Below are 27,892 nucleotides of genomic sequence, written 5' to 3'. Positions count from 1 at the left end.
TTGTGAATTAACCCACTTGAGTCAGGGACAGAGTAATCAAGCATTTGTAAGTACTGAATCATGCCATTAGAGTATGACCTGCACCAAGCCATTTAGTGTAGGAGAAAGTGACAAATTCCAAATGTTCAGTGCTTGTAGTAATCTGCAGTGTTAATGACCTATAACATTGTTCATGTATACAATAAAAAATAACAGATCTTGCTTTGGCTCTGATCTTGGAAGATCTTATGTTTTTAAATGTTATGAGTAATGCTACTACTGCAAAATAGTGTGGAAATCAAGTGTGTAAATTTAACAAGTATATGTATTAGTATGATTGTTGTCTTAGGTAACATTCTTTTTGTTCAGTTTTTGGTGGCTTTGTTGCTTTAACTAAATTATATGAAGCTTCAGAGGTAAAATAATTGCAGAGAAGGAAGAATATGGTTTTCCTTACCTGTAGGTGTTTTCCCCTTCAGTGTATGGCTTTTATTATATAGATAGGAAGGTTAATGGAGTATCTAACTCCATAAGAATGGGATAATGGGATATTATGCTTCTTAAGCAGGGATTGGATTCTGAGTAGGCAATATATTCTTTTAATGGTCCTTCTGATTTATATCTGTTCTGTCAAGGCCAATAATCGTGCTTTGCGTGAGAAAATACTTCAGGTGAATCCTCTGGTTGAAGCATTTGGGAATGCCTGCACTGCCATCAATGACAACTCAAGTCGCTTCGGAAAATATCTGGAAATGATGTTTACACCCACAGGAGCTGTAATGGGGGCAAAGATTTCTGAGTATCTACTTGAAAAGTCAAGGGTTATAAAACAGGCTGTGTAGGTGCCCTGATCATCTGTCCTTTCACATTTTTGTAATGTTTAGACTCTGTTTAATTCTCTAAAAACTCTTATATATGTGCTTCCAGTGGTGTCTCCTGCTGAAGCAGTAATCCTTTGTGCAGTACAATTAATGACAAGAATAGTTTGGTTCTTTTGGACCAAAATCCAGACCTGTTCTATTTTTATTTTTTTATTTTTTTAGAAATAATGTGATTATCTGGATTTTCTGTTTTACAGCTGAAATAGTTATCTTTGGGCTTCCATTAGTATTGGTCATGATCATTTGCCACCTGTCTCAATGAGCTCATGATAAAGACTTTTGCTTTTACCTTGTACAAGATATTGCAAGTATAAACATATGCACTTTATAGACGTACTTTTCTTTTTTCTAGGGGAGAGAAAAATTTCCATATATTTTATTATATTTATGCTGGCCTTTATCATCAGAAGAAACTTTCTGAATATAGGCTTCCTGAAAAAAAGCCTCCTAGGTAACTATCAGTCACATGTTTTAACTACTCGTTATAATTATCTGTTGATCAGATCTTGTTTTCTGTATGATTTCTTCAAGTCTGTCGTAATCCTCCTGTATCCCTGAAGGATCTTTTCTTAGTCCTCTCAAGGGGAAAAAAAAAAAAAAAAAAGGATGGACAATAAGGAATTACAGTATTTGTATTAAAAACTTGAACCATTTAAGGAGAAGGAAGAAGCATTACTGTATAAATATTTTATCATACGTTCAGATCAGGACAGTTACCCTGTGTTTTCTTGCAGTTCAGGAACTCCAAATATGTTTTGAAGTTGTGTTTTTTAATTGGTATTTGTATCTAGAGAGCACCTGGTCTATATGATTCTAAATTGGTTGAGAGCATGCGGTTAAAATGTTAGTAACACTATGAACAGATTATTAACAAAGAATAAGCAAAAGCGACTGCAACAGAAACAAAAATGTCTTATGAATTAGCACTAAAATAAAAATAAATGTTTTTTTCAATTAATGATGTAGTTGCATTATAGTCACTGTAGGCTGTTCTGACTTATCACCTATTTAGTGCTTTCTTTCTCTCACTCTGCTTAGATACATTGATAATGAAACTGGAAGAGTAATGCACGATATTGTTACTAAGGATTCCTATGGAAGGCAATTTGAAGCAATTCAGCATTGCTTTAAAAGTATAGGATTCACTGATGAGGTAAGATATCCAGTTGCTAAACCACTGTCGACCTTCCTGAAAACAACCTCCAGTGCTGCTTGTGCTTAGGTTGCCATTTGGCTGTGTGAATACACAGCATGCCACAGAATCTCTCTTATAACAGAAATGAATTATGAAAGTAAAACCAAACACCTGGAAGCCAGGACTAGTAGGAGGTCTCAGTTTGTAGTTAGGCAAGTCCATTCACAGTTCTATAGAATCTTCTTTCTGTGTAAATAACAGCTTCCTTGAATTAGAACTTGGTCTTTGGACAATCTACAAACTTTAATCACCATCCGATGCTCACCTTTTTCTTTCATAAACTAAATTTGATGTACATATTTGATTGGATTCCTTGAGGGTGCTTTTTGTCATTTTTACAGGAAGTGTATTCAGTGTACAGAATTCTGACTGGTATCTTAAATACTGGAAACATTGAGTTTGCTGCCATTTCTTCACAACACCAAACAGATAAAAGTGAAGTTCCAAACCCAGAAGCCTTAGATAATGGTAACTACATTTTAACATGATTGACTCTGCAAATGCCATTGGACTGTATTTGTGAGAATCTGTAACTTGTGGTTACAGGCTATGCTAGTGATGTCCTCAGAACAGTCATAATTTATATATATATTCTACACTATCTTTCAGCTGCTGCACTGCTAAGTATTGGGTCAGAAGAACTGCAAGAGGCCCTAACCTCCCACTGTGTTGTAACACGGGGGGAGACTATTATTCGAACAAACACTGTGGACAAAGCAGCTGACGTGCGAGATGCCATGTCTAAAGCGCTTTATGGCAGACTCTTCAGCTGGATCGTAAATCGTATTAATACACTTCTTCAGCCAGATAAAAATATATGGCAAGTTACACATCACTGAATCATTTGTATTTACTGTGCATATGTCTTTGATGGGTTCATCCATTTGTATATTTTTTGATTTCGCAGAAGAAATGCTGTGTTTATTTTGGCTAAGGCTTCAAAATGGCTTTCATGCTGTGATACGGAATTCTGTTTCCAGGACATTAACCCAACATTCTCAAAGAACTGAGTGAAATTTAGCTACTGAAGTCAGTGGAAATTGACGATTAAAATTATGTAAAATTCTTTAAAAAGATGCTTTGCATGTAGAGAGCATTAAAATCGTACCAATGGCCAGTAATTATTTGAAGTATGCTGAAAACATTAGTATGTTTGCAAAGTCCTTCCAGTACTTCCGTCATTGTAATTTTGTAGTAAATGCAGATTGATGGTGTTTTCATTGTCAGGTAATGATCTGGTTGCTTTGCTCATTTCAAACAGCTGTAGAGATTTCTAAAAATAAGAGAACCCCTTAGGTGATGTAAAAATGTTTTTACTAACTACAGTGCTCCTGCTTCCATGCTGGGAGACTGGATAAAGCAAGGAGGAAAACAGTGCAGTAGTAGGACATAGAATATGGAATAATTATTGCTAGTATAACTTAAGGATGCTAGTTCTGAATTTCACTAGAGGTAATTTCACTCATCCTTGACAGCACTGAGATAGAGAAAGGTATCTTGAGAGTTTTTAGACCTCCAGTTCCCTTTCATTGCACTGAATATAAACAGATGCTATTTCTGACTGTAAGCTGAGTCTCTTTGTTTTATGCAGGAGCCAAAGTGAGAAGTTTAGCATATAGCATTCTCCCTTTCAGAGCATGTCTGCATGACATAATGTGTTGTTATGTACAGGCAGCCTGTGAATGAACCTATGTATTGCATTATTAATGTAATTCTGTGCCTAGGCACCCAGTTAATAGGTTGTACTTTTTCTTGTCTTAGAGATAGCTTGGAGATCCCTACTTCCACTTTCTTATACCCTGGAGAAACACGATCCATACTTGCATTTCCAGTGGTTACTGTTGTCTGAGTGTATATAATCTTGCAAGCTAACACATGGTGTTTTAATAATCCTGCTATAGCAGCAGCAGATTTGGTAATTGTCTTGCTGACTGAGTGTAGCAAAAACATGCTAATAGAGCTTGGCAACTTTCATCTACCTGGAGGATCTGTCAGTGGGTTTGGTTCAGGATGTGTTTATTGGAACCACTTATTTTAATGCATTTCTGAAGTCTGTTATTAAGTAGTTGTGATTCTCTTTTTCTTCTTCACGGGAATTTGTAAAAGGCAAGTGGAAAACCCAAAGTGTTAATGATTCTCAACAAATGCACAAATTATTATAAATTGAAATACACTTTTTCTTCTCTGTTTTTGCAGCAAACTGAATTGATTGTGCCATCTTAGTTACCATGTTTATTTTGATTGTAACTAGATGTTGCCCATACTGAATTCTGTTTGACTTTTCACGTGCAGCAATACTGAAAATGGAATGAATGTTGGTATACTAGATATATTTGGATTCGAGAACTTCGCAAGAAATTCCTTTGAACAGCTGTGCATAAATATTGCTAATGAGCAGATCCAGTTTTATTTCAATCAACATATTTTTGCACTTGAACAGGTAAATTCAGCTCTCATGAAGTCTAGTTGAATCTGTCATCTTGACCCATAGATTATATTCAGGAATACATTATAAACTATAAAATAGTTGTGGGATTTAAGTGTATGTAATGTTCACATCTTTCAGCATAGTTGTTGTTGTTTTGTAAATAATGTTGCTGGGGCCTATAGAGTATTCCTATGCATCATAAATGTCCTAGTGGTTCAATATTAAAACTTTGTTGATTTTGTAGATGGAATATCAGAATGAGGGAATTGATGCTGCTACAGTGGAGTATGAAGACAACCGTCCACTTCTGGATATGTTCCTCCAGAAACCCATGGGTCTCCTTTCTCTACTAGATGAAGAAAGTCGATTTCCTCAGGCAACAGACCTAACATTAGTTGGTATGAGCAAGCAGAAGTCCTGGCAAACAACTAATGTATTTTGAGAGCCTGGTGTGATATCTTTACTTAAGCTTTTCTAGTCTAAGTGTCCTATTGAGGCTATGCCATTTTGTTTGACAGTTTGAGTGTGTTTTTCATTATGCTTCACCATGCTTCTATGCTTCACATGTTTTTTATATTGCAGAAGTTATTTTACATATCTTGTGTCAAGAGCTTGTTTTTTCAGTGTTTTAGGGAAATAACCTCTGTGTTGTCCCTGTACATGAGGTACATCAAGAGGCTTTTATCAGCATTTTAAAGGAAAAGCTGAGACATAGCAGAACTTGTGTCTAGGACCACCCTGTGAGTTATCATCAGTGTTGAGAGTAAAACTAAGATCTCCCAGGATTGCAGGCCCATGTTTATCCAATTAGAAAATATTACATCACTGCAGATTATCTCATCATAACTAGAAAGTGTGTGTTATTTTTTGTGTGCCATCTGGCTGAATATTTCCCTTCCCTCATGCATAGTTTACGCATGTCTTAACAAATTTGGCACAAACTTTAAAACATATAGTGCATGCTTTGTTTAAAAATGTTTTTCTGCTTTTATTTACTAGAACTTCATTTTTCCTTGTAGTACGTAACAGAATTTCAGTTTGTTCAATCAAACATTGCAGCAGGGATTCAAACACTTAGAGAAAAATTACAACTGCCTGGTAAATTGCATGATATATGTACAAGATTTTTCACTTCTGGACTGTGACTTGAAATGAGGCCGAAGAATGATGCTGTGGTTTCATTCCAATCCTTATTTGTGTGCTAAAACTGTGAGCCTGCCTGGGGATCCTATGAAACTGTTAATCTCAAATATTGAACTTGCATTTTGAAAGTGTCAGGGAGACAGCAACTGAGATGTTTTGCCCACTCTATATGTGCCAGACCATCCCTAATTCCCTCTCTCCCAACACAAAATCTGCCCCCTCTCCTATCCTGCAACCTGCCAAAATTCTGAATTTAATTCTTTTTGAATTAATTACAAGGATTCTCAAACTCGAATAAACATTAATAGAAAAAAAAACATAGAAAGGAAATTATTAGAAAGAAAATAAAATGTTAATGGATTATAATATCAGAAAAAAAAGTATTTTTGTAGTAATGACTGACCTACACAAAGCAAAAGATAATTTTGTCAATTGATTCTGGTCATGAATCTCTAGTTGCATGTCCAGATAAGGAAATACAATAGTAAGTTTTACCGTATCAGCACTAGTTCCTTTTTTCTGTCAGCTCTTCAGAGGTACGTTGCAAGAAACAGAAAAATTTTGGAGAGAAGCCTTTTTTTTTTTTTTCCTATAGGCATACAAAGGCAATTGGGATATGGTCCCAACCTGAAAATGTTGACTTATACTTAAAACATGATTCGGAAAGCAAAATAAATAAAACTCTCACTGTTCTCTATTTCCGATGCACAAAACTCTGCAAGAACAGGGATCTGAAGTACCTTTTTACTGGGCTAGTTTTGAATGAGTTATTCCATCCAGTAGTAGCAGCTTGGAAGAAAATATTAAGATGGTATAATTATTACTGGGTAATCTGACAATAGATGTTCTTACAGTAGTTCCGAGTTCTCAAGCAAGAAGCAGGCCTTAATTAGGAGCAAGATTTTACTTAATCACTGTAATTCATTTTTATCAACTTCACTTCTCAAATGTTTAGATAAATTTGAGGATAATTTACGATGCAAATACTTCTGGAGACCAAAAGGAGTGGAATTGTCATTTGGTATTCAGCACTATGCTGGAAAGGTGAGGTCATGTGATTTTTATTTAGTTAAAGTCATAGTTTTGTAGTCATTATCTGTTTTAACCGGAGTTATTGCTTTTTCCTCTCTTTAATAGACAAAATGATAAAGTTTTAAGAAACAAAGAATCTATGATAAAATTTCTGTGTGAAGTAGTCCATTCTAGAACCTATCCTTAGGACTCTATTAAAAATTAGATGGACAGAAGCCACCTTTTGTTCTGAAAGAAGTCTGGCTCCAGAAACACCGTCACTACGATATTTTTAAAGGAACAACTCTGGAACCAGTACAGGCTATGCAGTTTTTAACATTGTGTGAACACCACAGTCGTTCTGTGTTTGATCATATACGGATACATATTTGTGTAAAGACAGTGTGTAACGGTGTCTGCAATTGAACTTAAAATCCCACAGAGATCATTGGAAAGACTGAATGGTGTAATTTTTGCTAGCGCAGATGACTTTCCATACTCCACAGCACCTACCTTGCTCTCAGCAGTTCACCTATTACTTTATATGGGAACGATTGTCCAATTGTTTCATGTAACATGAGCTATGCTTGTGAGGCGCATGAATCTTCATTCACAAATAAAGTGAAAATAAAATAACAATGTTTTATTTAGTTATTAGTAAAGTCTATTCTATGTTTAACAGGCTTCTTGATAGTGAGCTACATCTGAAACTTACTCCTTTTCCCACAACAGAACTAGTTACCAATCAGTTTGGTGCAAGCAATAAATAAATTTTGACTGCCTGGGAACCATTTCTTATTTCACATGTAAACTGTCAACTTAAGTTTTAATGAGGTATCTCTGTTATATTACTTCATGCATCCCATAGTTTGATGTGACAAACCATAATATAACATGACTAAAACCAATTTAACCCAATTTGATCTGCACTGACGTGATTAATGCAAGTGGTTTTGGTTTGTTTTTAAAATGGTTCACGTGTTGAAGACAATGTGTTAGCTGTACACTTTTAAGTCCTTTGCAGATGTTGTTTTTATGGAACACTTTTTGGCAACATATCTGACTCTGTTTCCCATGCTAGGTATTGTATGATGCCTCCGCATTTCTTGAGAAGAATAGGGATACTCTTCCTGCTGACATAGTGGTGGTGCTGAGAACCTCAGAGAACAAACTTCTTCAGCAGCTGTTTTCTAGCCCACTAACCAAAACAGGTACTTTCTGCAACAGCTTTGCTTACTTTGCAACATTTTCAGCCACCTCCTCCTTTGAAAATCTAGTTGTTTCTGGACAAACCTCTGCTTTTCAGCTCTTTCTGCTGTTGAAAGTTTCCTAGATATCTAAAGTGTTAAATAATAGTAGTGTTGATATATTTTTTTAAAAGTATGTTGCCATAAACCCAGGAGACAAGATTCATTCGCTGTTCCAGAGAAAGGGAGATTAGGGTGTTTAGGGCAAGAACTCATTTTGAAAACAGAATGAGAATCTGTTTTTGTTCTGTGTCCTTTGCTAAGTTCAGTTCAGTTGATATATTCTTGTGTAGCATTTCTTACAATTTCTAAATCCTGTAATGTTGGTTGTTAGTTTGGAGATAATATCCATCTGTTTAGATTCATTGGTGCAGTACATAAAATAGTTTCTTCCAGATTTTAAAGTATGCATACTGGCTTGCTAGGTTTCATAAATTCCACTTGTCTTAAGCTTGTTGACAGTGACTTACTTCAAAGTGCACAGATCAGTGGCTAAATAAAATAGTAAGATAAAATTTGCTTTCTCCATGGATTGTTGTCAGAATACTACTGACGTGTATAAATGCAGTATACATGCCAACAAGACAAGAAAGGTACACATTAAAAATGTCAGTCAATGCTTTCCATGTTCTTAAAGGTCTTTTTTCTTAATTAATAAGAAAAAGATGTAACAATAAGGAATAATCAAAATGTGTTGTATTAGATTGCAAAATTATTTTGGTCTGATATGATATAAACAAGTGTGATGGTTGTATTTCTACCAAAAATGTTCTGGGTAGAAAAAAGTGTACGTGCAGTAGGTAGTGCTGTATATAGCCTGTAGGTACAGTTCAGTGCTTGTGCAGCATATCTGTCTGTGATTTCTGGAAACTCAGTAGTCCAGTCACAGCCTCTGGTATTGCCCTCAATCTATCTTGAAACTTCTAAATAGAAAAAAAACATCTGGAGTAACCCAGATATAGCAACATTCTTTGCACGTGTGTAACTGACAGCAAAATATCTGTTTATATTCTACATACGATAGATTCCTACTAATCTGTTCTTTGCTGTAATTAGAAGGCTCTGGATTACTTCCCTTCAAATTTCAATTTTAGAGGACCCTGAGAGGTGAGAATCCGCTGAGGAATCTGCTTCTCCTTTCAGCTGTGACAAGCTTAGACGAAGGGAGACGTAGGTTAAGATAGAGTAGGATAGTTTATTGCCTAAGTAGGAAACACAAATCTTTGAGTCTATTTCTTCTGACATTTGAGTCCCTAGTAAAGACTGGTAGAAAGAATTTATTATGCTGGATGGATCAAACAAAGCTAAAAAGAAAGCTCACATTGGGTCAAATATGCCTCCCCTCCCTCTTTACCAGCCACTTTCTACCTTGGAGCTTGTATGGAGCTGCTGAATCACGGCCTGAACCTCTAATTAATCACCTGAGGCAAGCAATGAGTCAGCCACAGGAGCACAGGTGAAGGCAATTCACCTGTGCTGCAGGAAGGGGTGGAGCCTGGCTCCACCTCTCCTAGACCCATTTAAGAGCTGACTGCCAGTAGGGAAGGATCTCTTCTGGAGACCCACTCTTCTGGAGTTTACCTCGCAAGTCTAGGTTATGGGTGAGCATACCTATCGTTTCTGTTTCCTGCTTTGATGTAATAACATCATAGCCAAGCTCTCTGTTATACCTTAACATCTGTTTATTTGTTAATTGTATACTGCTATACCATAACATCGGTATATTCATTAATTGTACAGAGCTCTTGTCAGAACGAAAAAGGTTAGGTATTTTCTCCCAGTTATCAGTCACAATTATTGTAAATTTTGTAGGTTTGATTTCATGCAAACTTATTTGCCTCTGGCTTTCTAGAGGTACTTTCAGTGACAGCAGGACTACACTGAGAATTTTACCCAACACGCATAAAAGATTCAGGAAGGAAATACTTCTCTCTGCAGCAATGTATGTTTACCATGTTGGCATGTTACCACTTCTTTTCCTTATTTCCTATTTAAATGAATTGGGTGGTTTCTGCTTCCCATAAAAGGAAGTTTACCTTTCCGTGGAGTACAAGAAACAAGTTGAATCTGTATTTCTCTCAAGTCAGTCGTTATGCATATGTTCCTGTGCATGATGCTTTAAGAGTAACTTAAATCTCCTAGTTCATTTCTCTTTTTTGAAAGTCTTTGTGATTTTGCTCTATTTTTTCCAGCTGTCTAATATAATTGGCACCCACATCCTGTTTTGGGGCCTCTGTGTTCTAAAATCAGATTGTTGCCAGGTTTTGATTTGGCAGCTTGCAAGATAAATGAAAGATTTGGCTGAGGCAGAGGGTATAACTGGCAGTGCTGTTTCATCTCTGCATTAGTGAAGAAAGGTAACGCTATTCACTTAACTTTCTACAAAGAAGCTTTTTGTAAACAAAAGAATAGTGACTGTGTAAATTTCCCATTATGCTCTGCCCTTGCCTCTAAACCTTATTCCCTCCACTCAATATGTACTTCATTTCTAAAGCCAGGAAATCTACAGATTAAGATTCATGATCTTGATACAATTTTCTTCAGCTTTTTGTAGATTACTAACTGATGTAAAAGTTAATAATTTACATGGAAGCCATATTGCATCCCTCCAGGTAACCTTGAATTGAAGTGAGCCTTCTGCCAGTATCTCTGGTGTTTTGTTTGAAGATGAGTGACAGCACATTCTCACATCTGCTTGCAACTAGCTCTGGAATTTGCAGCATACGTGTTTTTTGCCAAGCGGCTCTCTCCAATATGCGTAAGAGTCACTAGGTGGTGCTATCTCAGAAGCAAGAGGGAATTTGAAACTATTAGCGCGGGTCTGCGAGATACTGAAATGTAGTTCTTAAATACCAGTAAGAACAAAAGGATGCCTTTCCCACTCCGGGAAGACCTTGTGTTTGAAGTATATTTATATAACTGTCATTTCTTCCTCTGTCAAAAACTTAGCAGCTGCAAGAAAATAAATATTAAAAAGACTAAGTTCTTATACTAATTTAAGATCACATTAATCCCTGTAATTTATCAAACATACTTATCCCCTCTTAACAAATGCTTCTGTTTCACAGTAGAAGACTATGTAGTTTAAAAGGCCAAAAATTAACAGCAGGGCTTTAAATGCACATTTGTAATAGCGACTTATGGTTAAAAGAGCGCAGAATTAGTGATATAGATGTCAGAACTTAAACATTCTGGGATTAGTTTTATAGATTGCCCAGCTTGTTTTTTTCTTCCTTCAGTGGAAAATTAGGTGCATTGAGTGCAGTTTGGAGTCTGATTGTATTTTCTAGGGACCTGAATGAACGTACTCTTAACCTCCCATTCTTTCAACTGCTGCTGGATTTGTCACTTTTTGTACATGCACAGTTTTTTTAGTGCTGAGGATTCTGTATATTCTAAAACTAAAATGAAATTTACTCCAAATATGAAGAGAAATAGAGCATTTAAAAAAGCCTGCCACTACTCCAGTTGAATATGCATGTTCCCATTTATAAGGCATTCCTGTTTGTAGTGTTGGTTTATTGCTGTCACAGCTAAAGCATCAGAGAGGAAAGAATTCATGCAACCTATAGAAGAGTCCACTTGAAAGAGAAGTGGGTTTAACGGAAAAGATTAAGGAGAGCCCTGGTACATTCACTACCAGTAGTAGTGAGGAGTCAGACCATTTGACTCCATTCTGATACTTCAGAATTTTTGCAGCATCACGTTTAAATGCTGATATCATTAGAGTGCTTGAGGTTTTTAAACCCCCTAGGGTCTTTGTGACTGTAGCTTCCTCCTCCAGTTTTTGTGCTCACTTTATATTCCCCAACTGATCTGACTGTGGGGAGGTAGGAAGGTGCAGGCTTCTCAGAAAAGTTGTAGCACATCATTCTCTACTTTTGAAACATAATCCCTGCAGACTTTTTTTTCCCTCTAAAATTCACGGACCCTTAGAGCTTTTGTCACGGTGACTCTGTTCTACCTTAGATCCTTGATGGAGAGAATGGAGAGAGAGTTGCCACCTGGAGGGAGGAAAAGAAAAATACTCCAGCCTTCTACTCCCAGAATGGAGTCACAACAGAAACGTTTCTGTCACAGTTCTAAGGCTGTGTAGGGATTGGGCTTGGCTGTGTATATTAGACTGAGCTGAGCACCAGTACTGCTATAGCAGCATCACCTCTGGCGCATTTAGTAGCATTGATTGCTCACACAATCAGAGTGTACAATTTATATATCATGCGAGATTAATAAGGTCATCTTGCACAAAGTCCCTAAATAAGAGAGCTAGAGAACTGAAAGTGAAAGTTTTCAAAACCTTCACCATAGAGTTAGGATATTTTAACATGGGAGAATCTTCATCAAAGTTTGAGGAAAATTTTTTCAAAAATAAATTAATTAGAGTTAACCTGCTTAAAGGTTGCTTCTTTTCTTCAGTATTGATTTTTGGTTTATTTTCTTTGTGCTTCTGCGTCTCCTGCCCTACATACAGCCATCAGACAAAAATTAATGATAAACAATGTATATCCCATTTAAAAAAAAAAAAAAAAAGCAAAGAGACTACATGCTGAGAAAGCCTGGCACATATTATTCCCATTCTTTCTTTATGCACCCTAAAGCATACAAGAACTAGGCTTTTTGCAAAATCACATCAAAGAATTGCTTTTCACCATTCTTTGTCAGTTTCTATTTCAGTTCGGTGAAAGGAAACTACTGGGCACAGGGTGAAATCTTGGCCAATCTTCTGGTTTTGACGTTGTTTTTGATGGAGCCCGTTACTGCACTCTCCTACCTAACACAAGCACTTCCTCTGGTACTAGGTAGTGGAGAGGCTTCTGGTTTGGTCCGAGTCAGACTTGTTTACTGAAATACAGTGTGTTTTCATCTGGGCTTAGCAGATTTTTTCTTTTAATTCCATACATCACAATAGAGTGAAAGTCTTGAATACATCTTAATTTTGCAAATTTATCCTGCAGTAAATTTTACTTATAATGGCACTTTTGTGTTAGTATTTTCACCTCTAGGAAGTAACTGCAGGCAGTCTAAGTCAAATTAATTGGAAACAAAGCCATTGTAATTATAGTCTCACTACTTACAGATGAATCAATTTACATGTTCTAAGAATTTGGATCAGGTTAATGGAAGCTGTACATTTTCACTCAGAACAGAGGCTTTCCTACTTCTGGCTGGTCCATATGCTGAAGGCATATAAAAGTTAATCGGTTTTGCTTTGCTGCCAGTGTGTTGGTGCAACCACAGATGTGTAACATAACAATTGTGAACGTTACTGAATTGCAGATGTGGGACATCAGTATAAACTAAATTAAATATAGCTTAACTATGGAGGTAAAGTTTGATTGCATTTTATTTCATTGTTCAGTTCAGCATTTTACAGTACAATATATTTCTTCTCATCCTAAGGCTTTGTTTCACAGGGCAAATACAGTACACAGATACAAGACTTGTAAGCAGTAGGATCCCAAACATGCCATACGATAGCCCTAATAATGGAACTCATCTAGAAAGAGAGCCATCTATCAGATGAAAGTTAACGTCTCAGTCCTGCTAAGACTGTACCCAAGACATAACAATTATTTACTGTTGAGACTAACTCTCTATAAATAGTGTTAGTGAATCACTGGAATTGCACATGAAAGCACCACAACTGGGAAGGTTGAGTTAGGTTTATCATGCTTCTGTTTGGTAAAGGATGTTGCCCAAGCAGAACTCCAATCTTTTTAATATGCTGCTTCACAGATTACATTGTTCTAAAAAATGGGCATAAGACATAACGTGGATTCTTTTCTCCAAGTGCTTACAACTTGAACCCTCCGAAAAAGTACAAGTAGACAGATTTTAAGAGCAGAACTTGATGAGCTCATTGGTGTGATTCGTTGTAGGATATCCTTTGTAGTACAAATACTGAGAAGAATTTTTCTTTACCTTTCTTTCAGAAGAAACATCTTTTCTATTTTCATTTTCTAAACAAAATTTTCAATTCTACAATGAAAACTATCTCATAGTAGTGACTAAGTATGATCTTAGCACTTTGTCATATACTTATCAATATATTTTGATCTTAATATTGAGGAGGAATCCAGATGTATTATATACAAGATGTTACTGATTTTTATATTAATTAGTAGGCTATAGGATCTCACTGAGCAGCATCTATAGAATTTAAAATATAGAATTTAAATAGAGAAATACTCAGACAACATTATGCAGTAGTTATTTTAATGAATAGTTTGCTAGGTAGTTTCTAAAGGCACTATGCTCTGTAACATCAGACTCTGTCAGAGACTTGGTTCATCACTGGCATTCAGTAGCTCCCAAAATCAAGCCTTGTAAGAGTGATTATTTTTAAATTTGCCAGTGATTTTGTAGAACAGATAGATTTGTGGAATATGCAGATAACATCGCTGTTTGGAATATCCAAAATGTTTTTGTGTGGGTTTGTCCTTTATTACAAAGTACGTGTTCAAGTTTTAGGCCATTACTCCTTGTCCTATTGCTGTGCACCACCAAGAAGAGCCTGGCCTCATCCACTTGCCTCTCATCTCCCTTCAGATATTTGTAAACATTAATCAGATCCTTCTTCAGTCTTCTTTTCCCCAAGTTGAGCAGATCCAGGTTACTTAGTCTTTCCTCATACATGAGATGCTTCAGTCCCTATATCATCTTTGTGGCCCTCCGTTGGATTCCTTCTAGGAGATCCCTATCTTTTTTGAACTGGGGAGCTCAGAACTGGACACAGTACACAAAATAAAGGATGTCAAATGCATAAAATGATGGAGACCAGATCTGAATTGCTATCTATTAATAACAATAAATACAACATATATTCTATCAGATTCCTGCAGAAGAAAAAATAAATTTGTCTTCATAGACATCATTAGAGTAAGGGTGTTTTCTTTTTGTTTGTTTGGGGGTTTTTCGTAACACTAAAAATTGAGAATGTTCTTCAATGTTACAATCTTCACTGAAAATATACTGCCATTTTTTCCTTCTAATCTGGATTGTGGAAGTGGTTATAGGAATCTCGGAATGTGCTGAAGCAGTGAACATCCTGTTAGCGATTAGGTGCTTTACTGCAGGATTCTTAATTATCTGCTGTTCCTCCAAGGTTTCAAGGTTTGTTGTCCCAATCTGATCACATATAACAGCATCAAATCTTATGCTGCCAGAGAAATGGATGGAAGTTACTAAGAATTATACCTGAAAAATTATAATCGATATCTTCCAATAATGTATAAATAATAAAAAAGATAAGTGACTTTGCAGCCTGATCTGTTCAGTCTCCTGAAGCTGTGGCATTAGAGGACAGTCAGCCTGTCAGTCTCAGCCCGTTATTCAGGTCTCCAACTACTCAGGCTGCAGACCTGACTAAAAATGCCGGGCATCAGACAGTAGATAAGTCCAGTGTTGTTTTTACCATAATTTCTAAAAGCTTTTTCTGAACAGTTTTTCATTCTTTTGGTTTTGTCTCACTGCTGCTTCAGACAGTTAGTTCTCAGTTGTACTTTGTTTATCACTCCATTGTTAGTCCTTTGGTTGGACCGAGGTACCTAACCTTGTCCATCAGGATGTGGCCAGATAGTTTGTCCAACACGTAATCTGCTCTTTCTTTGCCATCATTTTTTCCAAATGTGTCCCTCCAGTGCCCTGCACCTGGAAACATGTTTATCACAGAATCAAATGGTAGCATATGTTCTCTGCTCCATAAATGCAGTTGTTTCATGGGACTGTGATGGTCTGAGGATCACATTTGATTTGCTTGCATGATCACATATAAGCCTGTGATATTTCAGAAAATGTCTGCATTTCAGTGAACATACTCACCATTGGGTAGATGGCTGCACACCTGCAATTTAGCTGGAAAATTGGACAAGTTGCTTCAAGTAGCTATTAACAGTCAAGGTTGTGTTTTAAAAGCATCTTGGTCACTACCAGTAATTAATTGCATACCATAATCTATTCTTTCTTGGTGCTTACTAGGTAAGGGTTAAAGTGAAGACCTTTCTTACTGAAGACCATACATTTACATATCGTGGAATACAAGTAGGCAGTTTGACCTTCATTTCATCTCAGCTGCTGTCAGGAATGTCTTTATTCTCTTGCATTCTACATGGAGCCTACTAACCTACTGTGTTAAAACAACATTAAACAAGACAGGAATCATGCTTACAAGCAGATTTATTTGCTGCAGTAAACAGTGTTGTGTTTACCACTGGCTGCCTTGTTGAAGTGAGAAGTGACCACTGAAGTGTCTGCGGTGTATGCAGTAGGGAGTCTAGCAATGTAAAGTTTTCAAGTAACTATAAACATGATCTATGTCCACTTCATGCTAGAAGTGAGATTTGAGATTTGTGATCAGAAACTGTTGGTTTACTATGGCATAGATTTTTCATTTCAAACAATCATGGTCAAAAAAATTGAATATTTTTTTCTTCTAATTAGATTATTCCTAGGCTGGCCTTCCTATTACTAAGTTTTCATGGTTATTGGATTCTATTTTGTAATATGGATCCAATTTTGGAAATACCATTTCTTATTATTTAATTAATCGTTTGAAATGGGAAGTAAAGAAATTCTGTTTTCAAAATAAGCAGCAGTGGTAGTGTGTATGTAGTGATCAATATATATTGCATAGTATTTTTATAAATACATTCCTGTGTAAAACATATAGTATAATAGAAAAATGCATTCTTAGCTTTTTATTGCACAAGATTAGCTTAAGTCACTTCTGTAACTCAAAAATATACTCTTGGTAGTCAGTGACCAGATTCAAATTAGCACCCAATAAAAAAAATTATATGTATCCACTTATAGGCAAGCCAAGAAAAGCGTAGCCTTACGGAGATGAAAATGCGTTATGAAGATAAGCAGTCAACTTCCTTAGGCTAGATAAAATGTATTGAAAGACAGAGAAGAATCTCTGTGTGTCAGACATTGTCTGATTCTGTACCTCTCCTGGAGTGCAAGTGCTTACCAGTAATTAGAAGTAATGTCAATGAAATATGAATGCATGGTAGCATTTCCAAACATATTACACTGTATCTGCAAGTAACTCCTCTTTATCTGAACCAGAAGCAGGAATGAAATTAATAAAATATATGAGGATAAGAGCTTGTACTGTGCCCTCTCTGTAATAGTAGTATCTATGGTAAAGCTTGTACAATAAGGTGACATTGTCACTAGACTCTCTCCCTGTAAGTCATTTGCACTTCATGAACTAGAAGTTATATCAAAGCATACAGTAATTCTTACCTGGCATGCTTTTACTTTGGAAGTGAGGAGTGGTCTATAGCAGGCATAACGAAAATGTAGTTATAATTACAGTGCTAATATTAGTAATTTTTGCTTGATACTACTTGTAGAAAACATCACCTAAGAATAGTGGAGTAATAACATATGTTAAGTAACATTAGAAACTCCATCCAGAGAGTGAATTTCTCCTGATTGGTGTGGAAAGTCAATGTCTTGAGAAATCACTAATTTTATCAAATCACATAGTAAGTGCTAGGGATGCAGGAGAGAATCCATGAATACAGACTTGTCTTTTCTAAAATCTAGAGAATGCTTCCAAAGTCCAACTTGAAAAAGGCAACTCATATCTTCATTCTGTGCTATGTAAATGCTTGACATACTTTCAGAACTTCTCCTGCTTGGGCTTGTGTAGTGGAAGGGATATGGTTCTTTGACATCTGTCTTTCTCACCTAGCTGGAATGAGAATATATTTGAAGAAATAGGAGTTTTCCTCTGCAGTTTCAAGGCAAAGTTTATGCTGAGCATAGAGACAGTGAGCTTAGCAGTGACTGGATTGACTTTGTACTGCTGCTTCTTTCTGTTGGAAGCTCTTGGAGCCTTTCACAGACTCTAATGACTGAAAATTCACGAAGCACTAATGACACTCATAACTTTATTATACAGACAAGAAAAAAAGAGAAATGTTTGGGCTGGCTGATTCCCCTACTGACACAAATCAATCCCAGAAACCTTTGTCTCCTGCAGACACGCAGGTAGGAGTCTTCATTGTTCAGATAAGAAGTCCAGCCAAACTGAAAAGGAAATGCATGTGAATAGAGTTGAACACGTACATATTTATAAGAACAGTTAAAAACTGAACAAAAACTCAGAAAATCTTGAGGGAGTTTTAAGTTTCTTAATTTGTCCATTTTCTGGCATTGTATCTAGTATGGGTAATATTTTTTTTAACTCTATGAGCTTGTCATTTGTGTTTTGTCTGAAGTGCTGATCATACAATGTGTGTAAAGCCAGAATTCTGACAGGCACAGTGCAGTCTTTTAACCTTTAACCAGCTTAACCTTGCATGGAGCTTTTTTTTTTTAACTGGCTATGATACTATCTAAAAACATTTGTTCTTCAAATACTGATGTTCTTCACAAAGTGGAATAACGTTTTACTATTTCTGGTGTGTAAAACAATAAATGACCTTTTAAATAAAAATCAAGTGCAGGGACAGGTACTCTGAATGTTTACTGACTATAAACATCATTCTAATTCTGGGTAAAACATCTCTTATTATGTAAACTAATTTTCAAGCCACGTTTGTTCTTAGTTTTATAGGTTGGGCAAGTTGCAAGTAGTCATTTTCCTGAGCATGAACTAGTTAAGATGAACTTTTACTGAAACATCATTTTATGCTTGATCTGGAAAAGAAAAACCTGATAACATTTTTTTTCTGTGGCTTTCAAATTGTGCTACAATTGAGTAGTTAACAAACTCCAATGGAGATCATTTGACATATGAAATAAGAACAGATAAAAATCCATAAATGAATATTGGTCTTACTCTTAGCTTAGTCTTTACTTTTGCAAAGAAGAAAAATGAAATTATTAGTGCAAATTAGACAGCAAATCATTTGATTTTGATTGAAATTTGCTTTTCCCAGTAGTAAACTGTAGTTGTGCTAAGGTAAACTATTATGTACTTTGACTGTACCATGTATACTAGTGTAGTACTTAGCAAATGTATAGGATATTGAACGTAACCCTCAGGTAATAGAATATTGCTGGCATGCATGTTCATACCCAGAATAAAAGTGGTAGTTCATGGTAAACAACTAATACTTCCAAACCTATAGAAAAAAAACTACAAACCAAGCAGAGCAGTCCTGATCACTTAAGCACTGCCTTGTCTGTAACTTACTACCAAATCAGATATATAGGAGATCTCCCAGACAAGATTCAGCAGTTGTTTCATTCATCACATATAGGCCTCACACTTTACTTATACGGCAACTTATTTCTCTGAATTGATTTAATGGTCTGAGTAGTAAATATCAAGCTGAAATATTCAGTAAGAGCATGCTCATATCAGAAGACTAGGTGAAGATTTCTGAGTAACATTAAGAAAACCAGGAACTCTGTTTTGGAGAAGCTTCTTCCCTGGAGCAAATAACACAAGTAAGATATTGAGATGATGCTCAGATGAAAGTAAAACTAAAACTCTCTAAAAACTTTCTACAAACAGTTTTTGTTTTCATGTGTAATGGAAATAGCTAGTAATATGGCAAACTGAGGGGGGAAAAAAAAAAGGTAAAAATTGAAAGAACAAAGAACATATGCAGTGTTTTGTTTTTGTTTTTTTTTGTAGCTGAGGCCAGTTCTGTCTGTAAAGAACAGAACTTTGTTTTCTCAACACCTGTTATGGCACTGGAAATAATAATGGATTTTATATAAATACATCTGAACAAATTCTGAAAACTACTGCTGTCAAACTGGTAGTCAGCTGCCTCAGGACTTGTACAGTTGGGAATGTGACGTAAATATGTAGTTCTGGCTGACTCCAAGGAAGAATGAACCAATGAGCAAAATTGTGATACATAGAGCATTTCATTTTTAAGTAGGAACTGACTTTTTTCATTTCCTTCTAGTGTGTGAAGTCATGAAATATACTTAATTTAAAAAAATTGCCCGTTTTTCTAGATCAGAAATGTGAAGTATAGTCTTAGTTCAGCGTGAAAAGCTCAGGGAGAGCTTGGAGATATTAGTAATCGATAGTAATTAACCTAATGTCAGCTCTGAGTGTAGTAAACTTTGATTCTAAATTTTAATTATTAGAATTTTGTAACTTGTTAAAAATGCAACAATTTTTTAACGTTTGTCATTTCAAACAATCTGATTCAGTTTTGTTAATTCTCCGAACAAACTCTGCTGTTTTAAGACACATAGCGTCATCAGTTCTACAGTGCAATGCTTTCAACCATAAAGACGACCTGAATTGTTGGTCCTATGCATAGCCAAAAACAACCTTTCCAGACTTTCTGCTTTAGTAATAATAAAAAGGCAAAAATGACTAATTTCAAACATATAAAAATATCAGAATTGGAACGGAGAAAAATAAATTCACCAATGACTTCCACATTAAAGTCCTCATTTTAATCGCAGAGAGATGTGTACACCTTGTATACCATGAATGTATGTATCCATGTATAAGATTTTCAAAACACAAGTATTTATAAGCGTGCATATTTGTATACATACACAAGATTTTCAGAATGGAATTGTAGTTCTCATTAACCTGAACACTATAGCCTTAAAGCATTTTCCAAAATCATGGATATTCCTGTTATTCTGCACTGTGATTTAGACTGTCAGGTATCAACACTCTTAATCTGAAAATGACATAGCAGTTTTGCATCATTGTGTCAATCCCAATTCCAGCATCTTAAGAGGTAAATACTTTTGAAAATGAATACAGAATGTTTTAATTGTTCGAAAGAATGTCATTGCTGTGTTTCTGAAGGTTGGCTTCCAAACTCTTCCCAGCAGATTGGTATTTCCCAATCTTGCAGTGATGAGCAAAAGTTCCCTTCAGTGTTAGGTGCACTTTGTGCTCTTCTCTGGTATAAAAAAACTACCAGCGATTAAGTGCTCTTGTTTTTTCTTTCTCCTGTCCTGCTTCCCTACTAGTTCTGTAATATATAGTTTATCAAAACTGAAGACTGTTTAGAGTGACTGGCTTTCTGTGAAGCAAATAGCTAAACACTGGAGTTGATGCAAACGAGGCACTTAGCATCTGAAAGAAGTGTTAACGCTTTATTTACATTTAAATTAAAATGGACACTTATTTATGTGTTCTGGTTCTGAAAGGTGTGTGGTACATCTGCAGAGGCCTATTGTTTATTCATGCTGTAAATCCTTTGAAATGTGTTAAAATGCTTCCCACTCATTATAAAAATCCTGCCACCCATGGATTAGGGCTTTGATGTCACCAATCCTGCTTCAAAGGGTTCTTTCAATGCTATTAATCACAGTTTAGCCTCTGAAGATATAGCCAGAGAAAACATTTGGACATCTTGTGCTAGACTTGCTAAAACTTTGAAATATACAGAGTGTCTTGCATATGCACAGTCCCATATCACTTCCTCTCTCCTCTGAGCCTTTATTTTGAAAAGCTATTTTATGATGACTGACCTTTTGCAAGTACGATGGAAAAAGTTTAAGATATATCATACTGTACAACTAAAGAAAAGGCGCTCATTTTGCAGTTGACACCAGTGTGTTTTTGCCTGAGGAATTGAGTCAGTCTTTGAAAACCCCAAGGGATAATAAGATTGGGGATTAAGTAGGCTGTATGTCAAAAGGTCAAGAAAAGATGCTATCTTATCATTTTCTCATCTCTTTCTTTAGTTTGTGAGCTTAAGATGATGTCTAAACACTTAAGGATCCACTGATTTTTGTAGAAAGAAGATTCTTTCTGCTGCCTTTTTCTCTAAAATCTCTGAAAGAGTCACAGAGAAATTGATTACAACTGACTGATCTGTACACTTTTGTGCTATTTTTGTTTTCGTCAGATCAGTAGTTGAGGTCAGCAATGTGCCACCTTACTGGTGGCTATTTTTTCTCTTTTAAATCAACCATAGACTCCATGTCATGCCCACACTCATCAAGGCAAGGTTTTTAATGAGCAGGGTGTATAAGAAGTGGAGTAGGGTCTGCTATTTTTACTTCTGTTGTATGATTTTTTTTAACCATATAATGTTTTCTCAGATAAGATTATTGAACAATTTTTATAGCATGCGTTTCTTTCTTTTTGAACAGGTAACTTGGCACAGGCAAGAGCCAGAGTGACAGCAGCATCTAGGTCTTTGCCTCCACAGCTTAGTGCTGGGCGTATCAAGGTTAGTAATGTTCTGTTTGAAGATAGGTAGTTTCTCATAAAATATTACAGTGAGACTAAGGGCATGATGCTTAGCTGATGTAGGTATATAGTGAAGCTCTTACCAAATGAGTATGTCTTAATATCACAAATAAAGATACCTTAGCTGGGAGCATTGTTTTCAGTTTTGTTGAAGACCTTCTTGTGGAATCCAATGAAGAATCAATTTAACAATGATTAATCTTTAAACATTTGTAATGAAATCTCAGTTATAATGATGGCAACATTTCTCTTGATTTCAGTGGATTCAAGGCTTTCTTCTGGCAGTTTTTGGCCTAAAAAGAGATTTAATTAGCTAAAATTTGGTTAGTGTGTTTAACCAAACAGAAGGCAAAACAGAACGGTGATCCATTCCTCTTCTGTTCAGCCTAAAGTTCAAAAACCAAGGGGCCTTTGTAACTGGCAAATAACCAGAAAAGAACCGCTCAGCAAAACTGCTATTCTTTATAAAGTAAAAAGAACCATGGAATATAAACACTTTTTGATTTTACCCAAAAGGTATGTGGCATAATTACAAAAGGATAGGGTGATTTTTATTGTAGTTAATAGCCAATTGAGTTCACTTTAATATGTGAGGAAAACTCTTGCACCTCAAGTTGATAACATCTATGCTCCTTCCTGACTTCCAGTTATTCCTGTTAAAATGTGATCACTTGGTTGCTGTTTTTTGTTTTACCTCAAAGCAAACAAATTTATTTTTTTTAATGTTCTATCTGATCAAAGCAGCTATTCAAAAGTCTGTAGAATTGTATGTTTTGTGCATTCTATTTCTTCTTTATACTCTCTCCTGTCGTAAGGAGCTCATACTCAAATACAGTAATTCTTATGAGTCACCCAGACATCTGTATCTTTTACTGTACCTGTAAATAGAGACTCGGATTCAAGAGATTTATTCCCTTCCTGATTTAAACACTTTCAGTGCTGAAGGACAGATTATGGCCTTACAATTTTTTTTATATTATACAAACATTGTCTTCCACATCCAGCTATATCATCATAAGCTTTGTAAACATGCATTTTATTGCTTCAGCTGGAATAAAATACAGCACTTCTCTTTTAAAGCTTTGATAAACACATTCAGTCGTACTAAGAAGTGTTTAAGGCCCTTCATATTTTTAGAGAAGGAACTAAAATACATCCATAATACATGCAACACTATCCAGAAAACATTAATTGTTACAATTTTTTAGCTGAAAAAAACCACCAGTTTAATTAATTTTTTTATGAAATTATGACAACTTCAAGAAAAAATATTTTAAATTACTATTTTACAGTTAATAAAATGATTCCAAAAGAATAATAATTGTATTTTGAAGTGTGGAAATTTGTTTATATTTTAATTTATGAGCTTTTTTGCTTAGTGTATTTATTGGTTTTATCATATTTCATACCATGCTAACAGCAGATGTGGTCAACATGTGAAAAAGATAATTTGCAGTGACCTCATAAGGTGACATGATACCATAAATTATTCTTGTAATACTGTTTCAAAACTACTATAAGCAGTTTCTTTTTTTAGTGATGGAACAGTTTGTCTTTTTAAGGTCAACTGTTTTTCATTTCAGCTGTAATCATATAAATGTATATCGTACACCATGACTATTATCATGTAAAAATGTGACATAACAGCTGGAATATTTTTCATTTTAGTTTTAAAGAAGCAGCTAGTAATCTAAAACACAATGATATAATGACATTCTCATGTTCTATCAGTTATGATATGTATTGTCTACTGTATGTGTGATTATTGCCCTCCCATAAATCTGCTTAACTTCATATACTCTCAATGTTATAAGTTAACTAGAGAGAAAACTTCTAAAATTCTTACAGCAAAATCTCCCCAGCTTCAGAATCTATCAAAAAATACCTTCAAATGTCTCTCGTCCATAAGATTTTGAAATTGACCCTAGTTCTTACAGATTGTACAGATCTGAATTTACAACTCCAAAGAAAAAGGAATCTCACAGTACTGGTTTTAGCCTGTTTTTCTGGAAAAAAAAGTTGTATTACATCGTTCCTTGTAAATGTTTTTGACCATCTGTTTGCCCACTCCTTTCCCTCCACAAAATCAAAACAAAACCCCTTTTGAACCCAGCAGGTTGTAGTAAACCATATTTGACAGAATCACAGTCTTAAGCATCATAAGATTCTACCAGTTTGGTGACAGTAAGCAGCTGTGAAAAGGGGATACTAATGTTATTGTATTGCCCAAAAGGTAGAGCATTAGTTCACCCTTCATTTGACAGCGGTTATTAAATTGTGACTAACTGTTCATGACTACTGAAACTCCAACAAAATTCTAATTTGGAGTCTATGCTTTTCTAGACAGCCAAGAATCGAATTTAGAAGCTCAAATTCATGGGTAATTAGGCTTTAGTACAGTCCTCAGACAATTTGCTTTTGCTGTTGGTGTTCTTTGTGATTGTCTGTTTTCTAACAGACAATTCTAATAAATGTTACCATTTATTATGGGCTTACTGTCAGTATTCACTAGTAAGGTTGTTGTCTTCTTCCTGACCTTTACCAGAGCTTTAGATACCAAAGCTCAAACAACAGTTGTCTTGCCAAGATGGTTTTGAAACGTTCCCAAAATTTTCCCCATGGACATGTCTGCTATTCTGCTTAGGTCATTGATTATTAATTTGTCACATGACCTCTTAAGGTGTTTGATGTTATCTGTGCTGATGAAGCTTTTATCCTTCAATATATTACAGAGTTTTCTGTTAATAGTCTTAAAATTGAAGTCCAACTGCATCTTTTTTTTTTCTTCATGCATAATAATGCATACACCCCGCCTAGGGCTAAGAGCATCAGAGATTGCAAAATCATGCTGAAATTCCTTGTGGAAATCTGTCTCCCTTTGCACCATCTGTATTCTGAATCTTGTCTTCAGAATTTTTCTCTTTCTTCTCCAACACAAAATCCATTTTCTTGGTCTATTACTACTTAGTGCTTCATTTCCTTTGTATTTTTCATGCAGTCTCCTAAATATCTCCTGAAGGTAAGAGAGACAGTTACTTTATTGAAACTGTAGTCTTTCAGCAATTATGTTAATGTTCAGAAGAGTGGTTTTAAGTCAGCGAGCTTTGGAAATGATCATATGGAGCAAAGTCCAGGAGGTGTAGCACAGGTGCTGACAATGGCATTATCTGGTTTATACAAATGCCACCTGGTCAGAGCAGATGGTAAACTGCCACAAAGCAAGTGAATGCTAAAATGTTGCTAATGCCCCATGCATGCAGGATGCTGGTTGATTTTGTTGAGCTGCAATACAGCAACACAATCTGCTTGTGATTGATAACCATGGTTATACTCATTCATAAATTCTGGTTTCATTTTGATAAGAACAGCTGTACTGACAATATAAGTAAAATATACAAGAAGCAATGGGTTTGCTGTCCATGTATACTATCTAAAAATAACTCTTGTGAACTCTACAGAAATGCTGAAAAAGTGGTATTTGATGCAACAGCAGTTCAGCTGAGTGAGACTGCTGAAATTCTTGGCATCAAAATGGCATTTTAGTGTAATTTATAGTAGACACAACAGCAGATAGGAAAGGACTTGCATGTTCTGTGGTTACCTACTCTGTTTGCCACTTGTTATGTTGTGAGAACATTTTTCCATGCGTAACCAAACAAGGCAGTTTTTTTTATATAATTTTCTTCCAGGTCATTACAGAAATAGTAACTTTATATAGAAAATAAGACCCAATGGAGTTCATTGCAATGATGATAAAAGTAAGGAAGGCTTCATAAGGTATTGCATCTTGACAGCTGCTCCATTGGCCTAACACCATACTACCATGAAAAAAAGTGTGAAATTTTCCCCTAACCTGATCAGAAGAGTCTGTCAGTCTAGGAAGATCTAGTAAATGAAGGCATCAACAGTGGTCTGATATATAGATGACACAGGTGAAATATAGTTTCTTGTTTTGTGAATGAGTTTGGGATATCAAGCTATTTAGACAGGAGCTGATAGTACTGAAGTCAAGTAAATGTCCACCCTATTTCCAAAGGCCAAGCAGGAATCTGTAAATTGCCTGTGTTTTTCCATCCTCTGTCACTAGCTACCTTATGTAATAGTTGCTCTCACCTCGTGAGTGACTGTACCTCGTGTAGTGACTGAGGGCACCAAGATGTTAAACAGAGTAAGAACATTACTGCTTTCTTGGTGAAATATGTATTGAGGCATAATTTAAAGAGAAAAGGAAACATGACATGCAGTTTTTTTAATGTGGTGTGCTTACTGCTTGACCTCTCTCAAGGTATATCATGAAATAAAAAAGTGATACTGCTGCCTATGTCAGCCATGATGTAGCTCACAAACAACTATACAGTGAAAAGTACTCATGAGAGTACTCACTGCTGGCTGGCAGACTGCTCATTGTGTACCTTTTCCAAAGATGCTAGGAATGTGATCACCTGAGAGAATGACCAGAAGAAACATCAAGCCTAGCTCTTGTGAATGAGATGGGGTGGGTGTGCAGTGTTTCTGCAACAGATCTAACATCTGAGTTTTGTCTTCCAGGTTGACACAATGGAGGTTATGCGGCACCCTGAGGAAACAACTAACATGAAGCGACAAACTATGGCTTCCTATTTTAGGGTACAGCAGTTAAACTGTAAATAAATATTCTGAATATAAGAACAGTAGATATTTCTGAAATATATGTGGAGTTGTTAGATCAAAGAGGAAAGTAAGAGACTAAAAAAATAAATAGATAGTGAGTCTGAAAATACTCATCTGCTGTCTGAATGCAGCCTACAACCAACTGACCACACTCAGATCCAGTCAGCTTGGAATTGTATGCAGCATTGAGATTGAGTGTACTTGCAGCAAATTCTGATCAGACTGTAGGATAACGAGGTAAGAATGAAGCAGAAATATTTTCATGCAATGAAATAAGCTGTATTCAGTGTTCAGGTTGGGTAGGGCAAGAAGTAATGGGCCCATGTTTCAGCAGGAATATTCAGGTTAAATGCTAAGAGCATTCTGAGTAGTTACAATAATGTGGCACTTCAGTGGATTACCCTGGGAGAATATGCAGTCTGTAGCAGTGATTCTGACAAAAAGATTCCTCAGAAATGTCCCTAAAATGATACAGATACATTCAGTGCTCTCTGTGGGCAAAGTACTAAACCAGTAGCTTCATTCAACCCAATCTACATGGTTTTCTGTGATTCTTACCTGATTGTTTGTTTTACAGTAAGCTTATTCTCCTGTTGGGGATAACTGTTTGATCAAATGTGCCTACAACAGAGTGATAGTTGGGACACTTCTCAATTAATAATATCAATATGAGCTTTCTTAAACTACAAGAAGGTAATATAAAGAGAGGTGAAGAGAATAGGGTAAGTAGAACTAGAATCATAATTTGTGTTTAACAGTTAAAAGCATTTAATACATTCTGGATTTCAGCCATAAGCTGAAAAAAAATAAAAACTTGAATACCGATTAGCATTGTCATGACAAATTAACGTATAATCAATCATTCCATATTGTTTACAAAATATATTTCCTACTTATATAATTGAGTTGCAGTTTTTTTAGACAAGTCTCTGTATCTCTTTTTTTCCTTCACTAGTATTCACTCATGGATCTTCTATCCAAAATGGTTGTTGGACAACCTCACTTTATCCGCTGCATTAAACCTAATGATGATCGAGAAGCACTAACATTTTCTCATGAGAGAGTTCTACTGCAGCTACGATACACTGGAATTCTGGAAACTGTCAAAATACGTCAAAAAGGATATTCTCATCGCATCCTTTTTGAAGAGTTTGTGAAAAGGTAAGATTTCAATAGCATGACTGTTATTTTCAAGTACTATTCAACAAA

At 35.8% G+C, this 27,892-nt stretch overlaps 1 protein-coding gene across 2 annotated transcripts in view; it reads left to right on the top strand.

Moving 5' to 3' along the window:
• MYO3B (myosin IIIB) overlaps nucleotides 1-27,892 on the top strand; it is a 196,765-nt gene that overhangs the window by 99,019 nt on the left and 69,854 nt on the right. For both annotated transcript variants that reach the window (XM_085228887.1, XM_031554299.2), the window contains exons 17-28: nucleotides 615-817; nucleotides 1,213-1,311; nucleotides 1,899-2,013; nucleotides 2,397-2,523; nucleotides 2,665-2,875; nucleotides 4,348-4,495; nucleotides 4,728-4,881; nucleotides 6,582-6,670; nucleotides 7,719-7,848; nucleotides 21,934-22,013; nucleotides 26,582-26,659; nucleotides 27,639-27,844. In XM_085228887.1, coding sequence (XP_085085013.1) covers nucleotides 615-817; nucleotides 1,213-1,311; nucleotides 1,899-2,013; nucleotides 2,397-2,523; nucleotides 2,665-2,875; nucleotides 4,348-4,495; nucleotides 4,728-4,881; nucleotides 6,582-6,670; nucleotides 7,719-7,848; nucleotides 21,934-22,013; nucleotides 26,582-26,659; nucleotides 27,639-27,844 — 1,640 coding nt within the window. The remainder of the gene's footprint in view (nucleotides 1-614; nucleotides 818-1,212; nucleotides 1,312-1,898; nucleotides 2,014-2,396; nucleotides 2,524-2,664; nucleotides 2,876-4,347; nucleotides 4,496-4,727; nucleotides 4,882-6,581; nucleotides 6,671-7,718; nucleotides 7,849-21,933; nucleotides 22,014-26,581; nucleotides 26,660-27,638; nucleotides 27,845-27,892) is intronic.

Source organism: Meleagris gallopavo, chromosome 7 (assembly GCF_905368555.1).
Source record: "Meleagris gallopavo chromosome 7, MGAL_WU_HG_1.1, whole genome shotgun sequence".
NCBI lineage: Eukaryota > Metazoa > Chordata > Aves > Galliformes > Phasianidae > Meleagris > Meleagris gallopavo.
The sequence above is the reverse complement of the archived record's forward strand: the minus strand, read 5'-3'. Positions and strand labels throughout refer to the sequence as shown.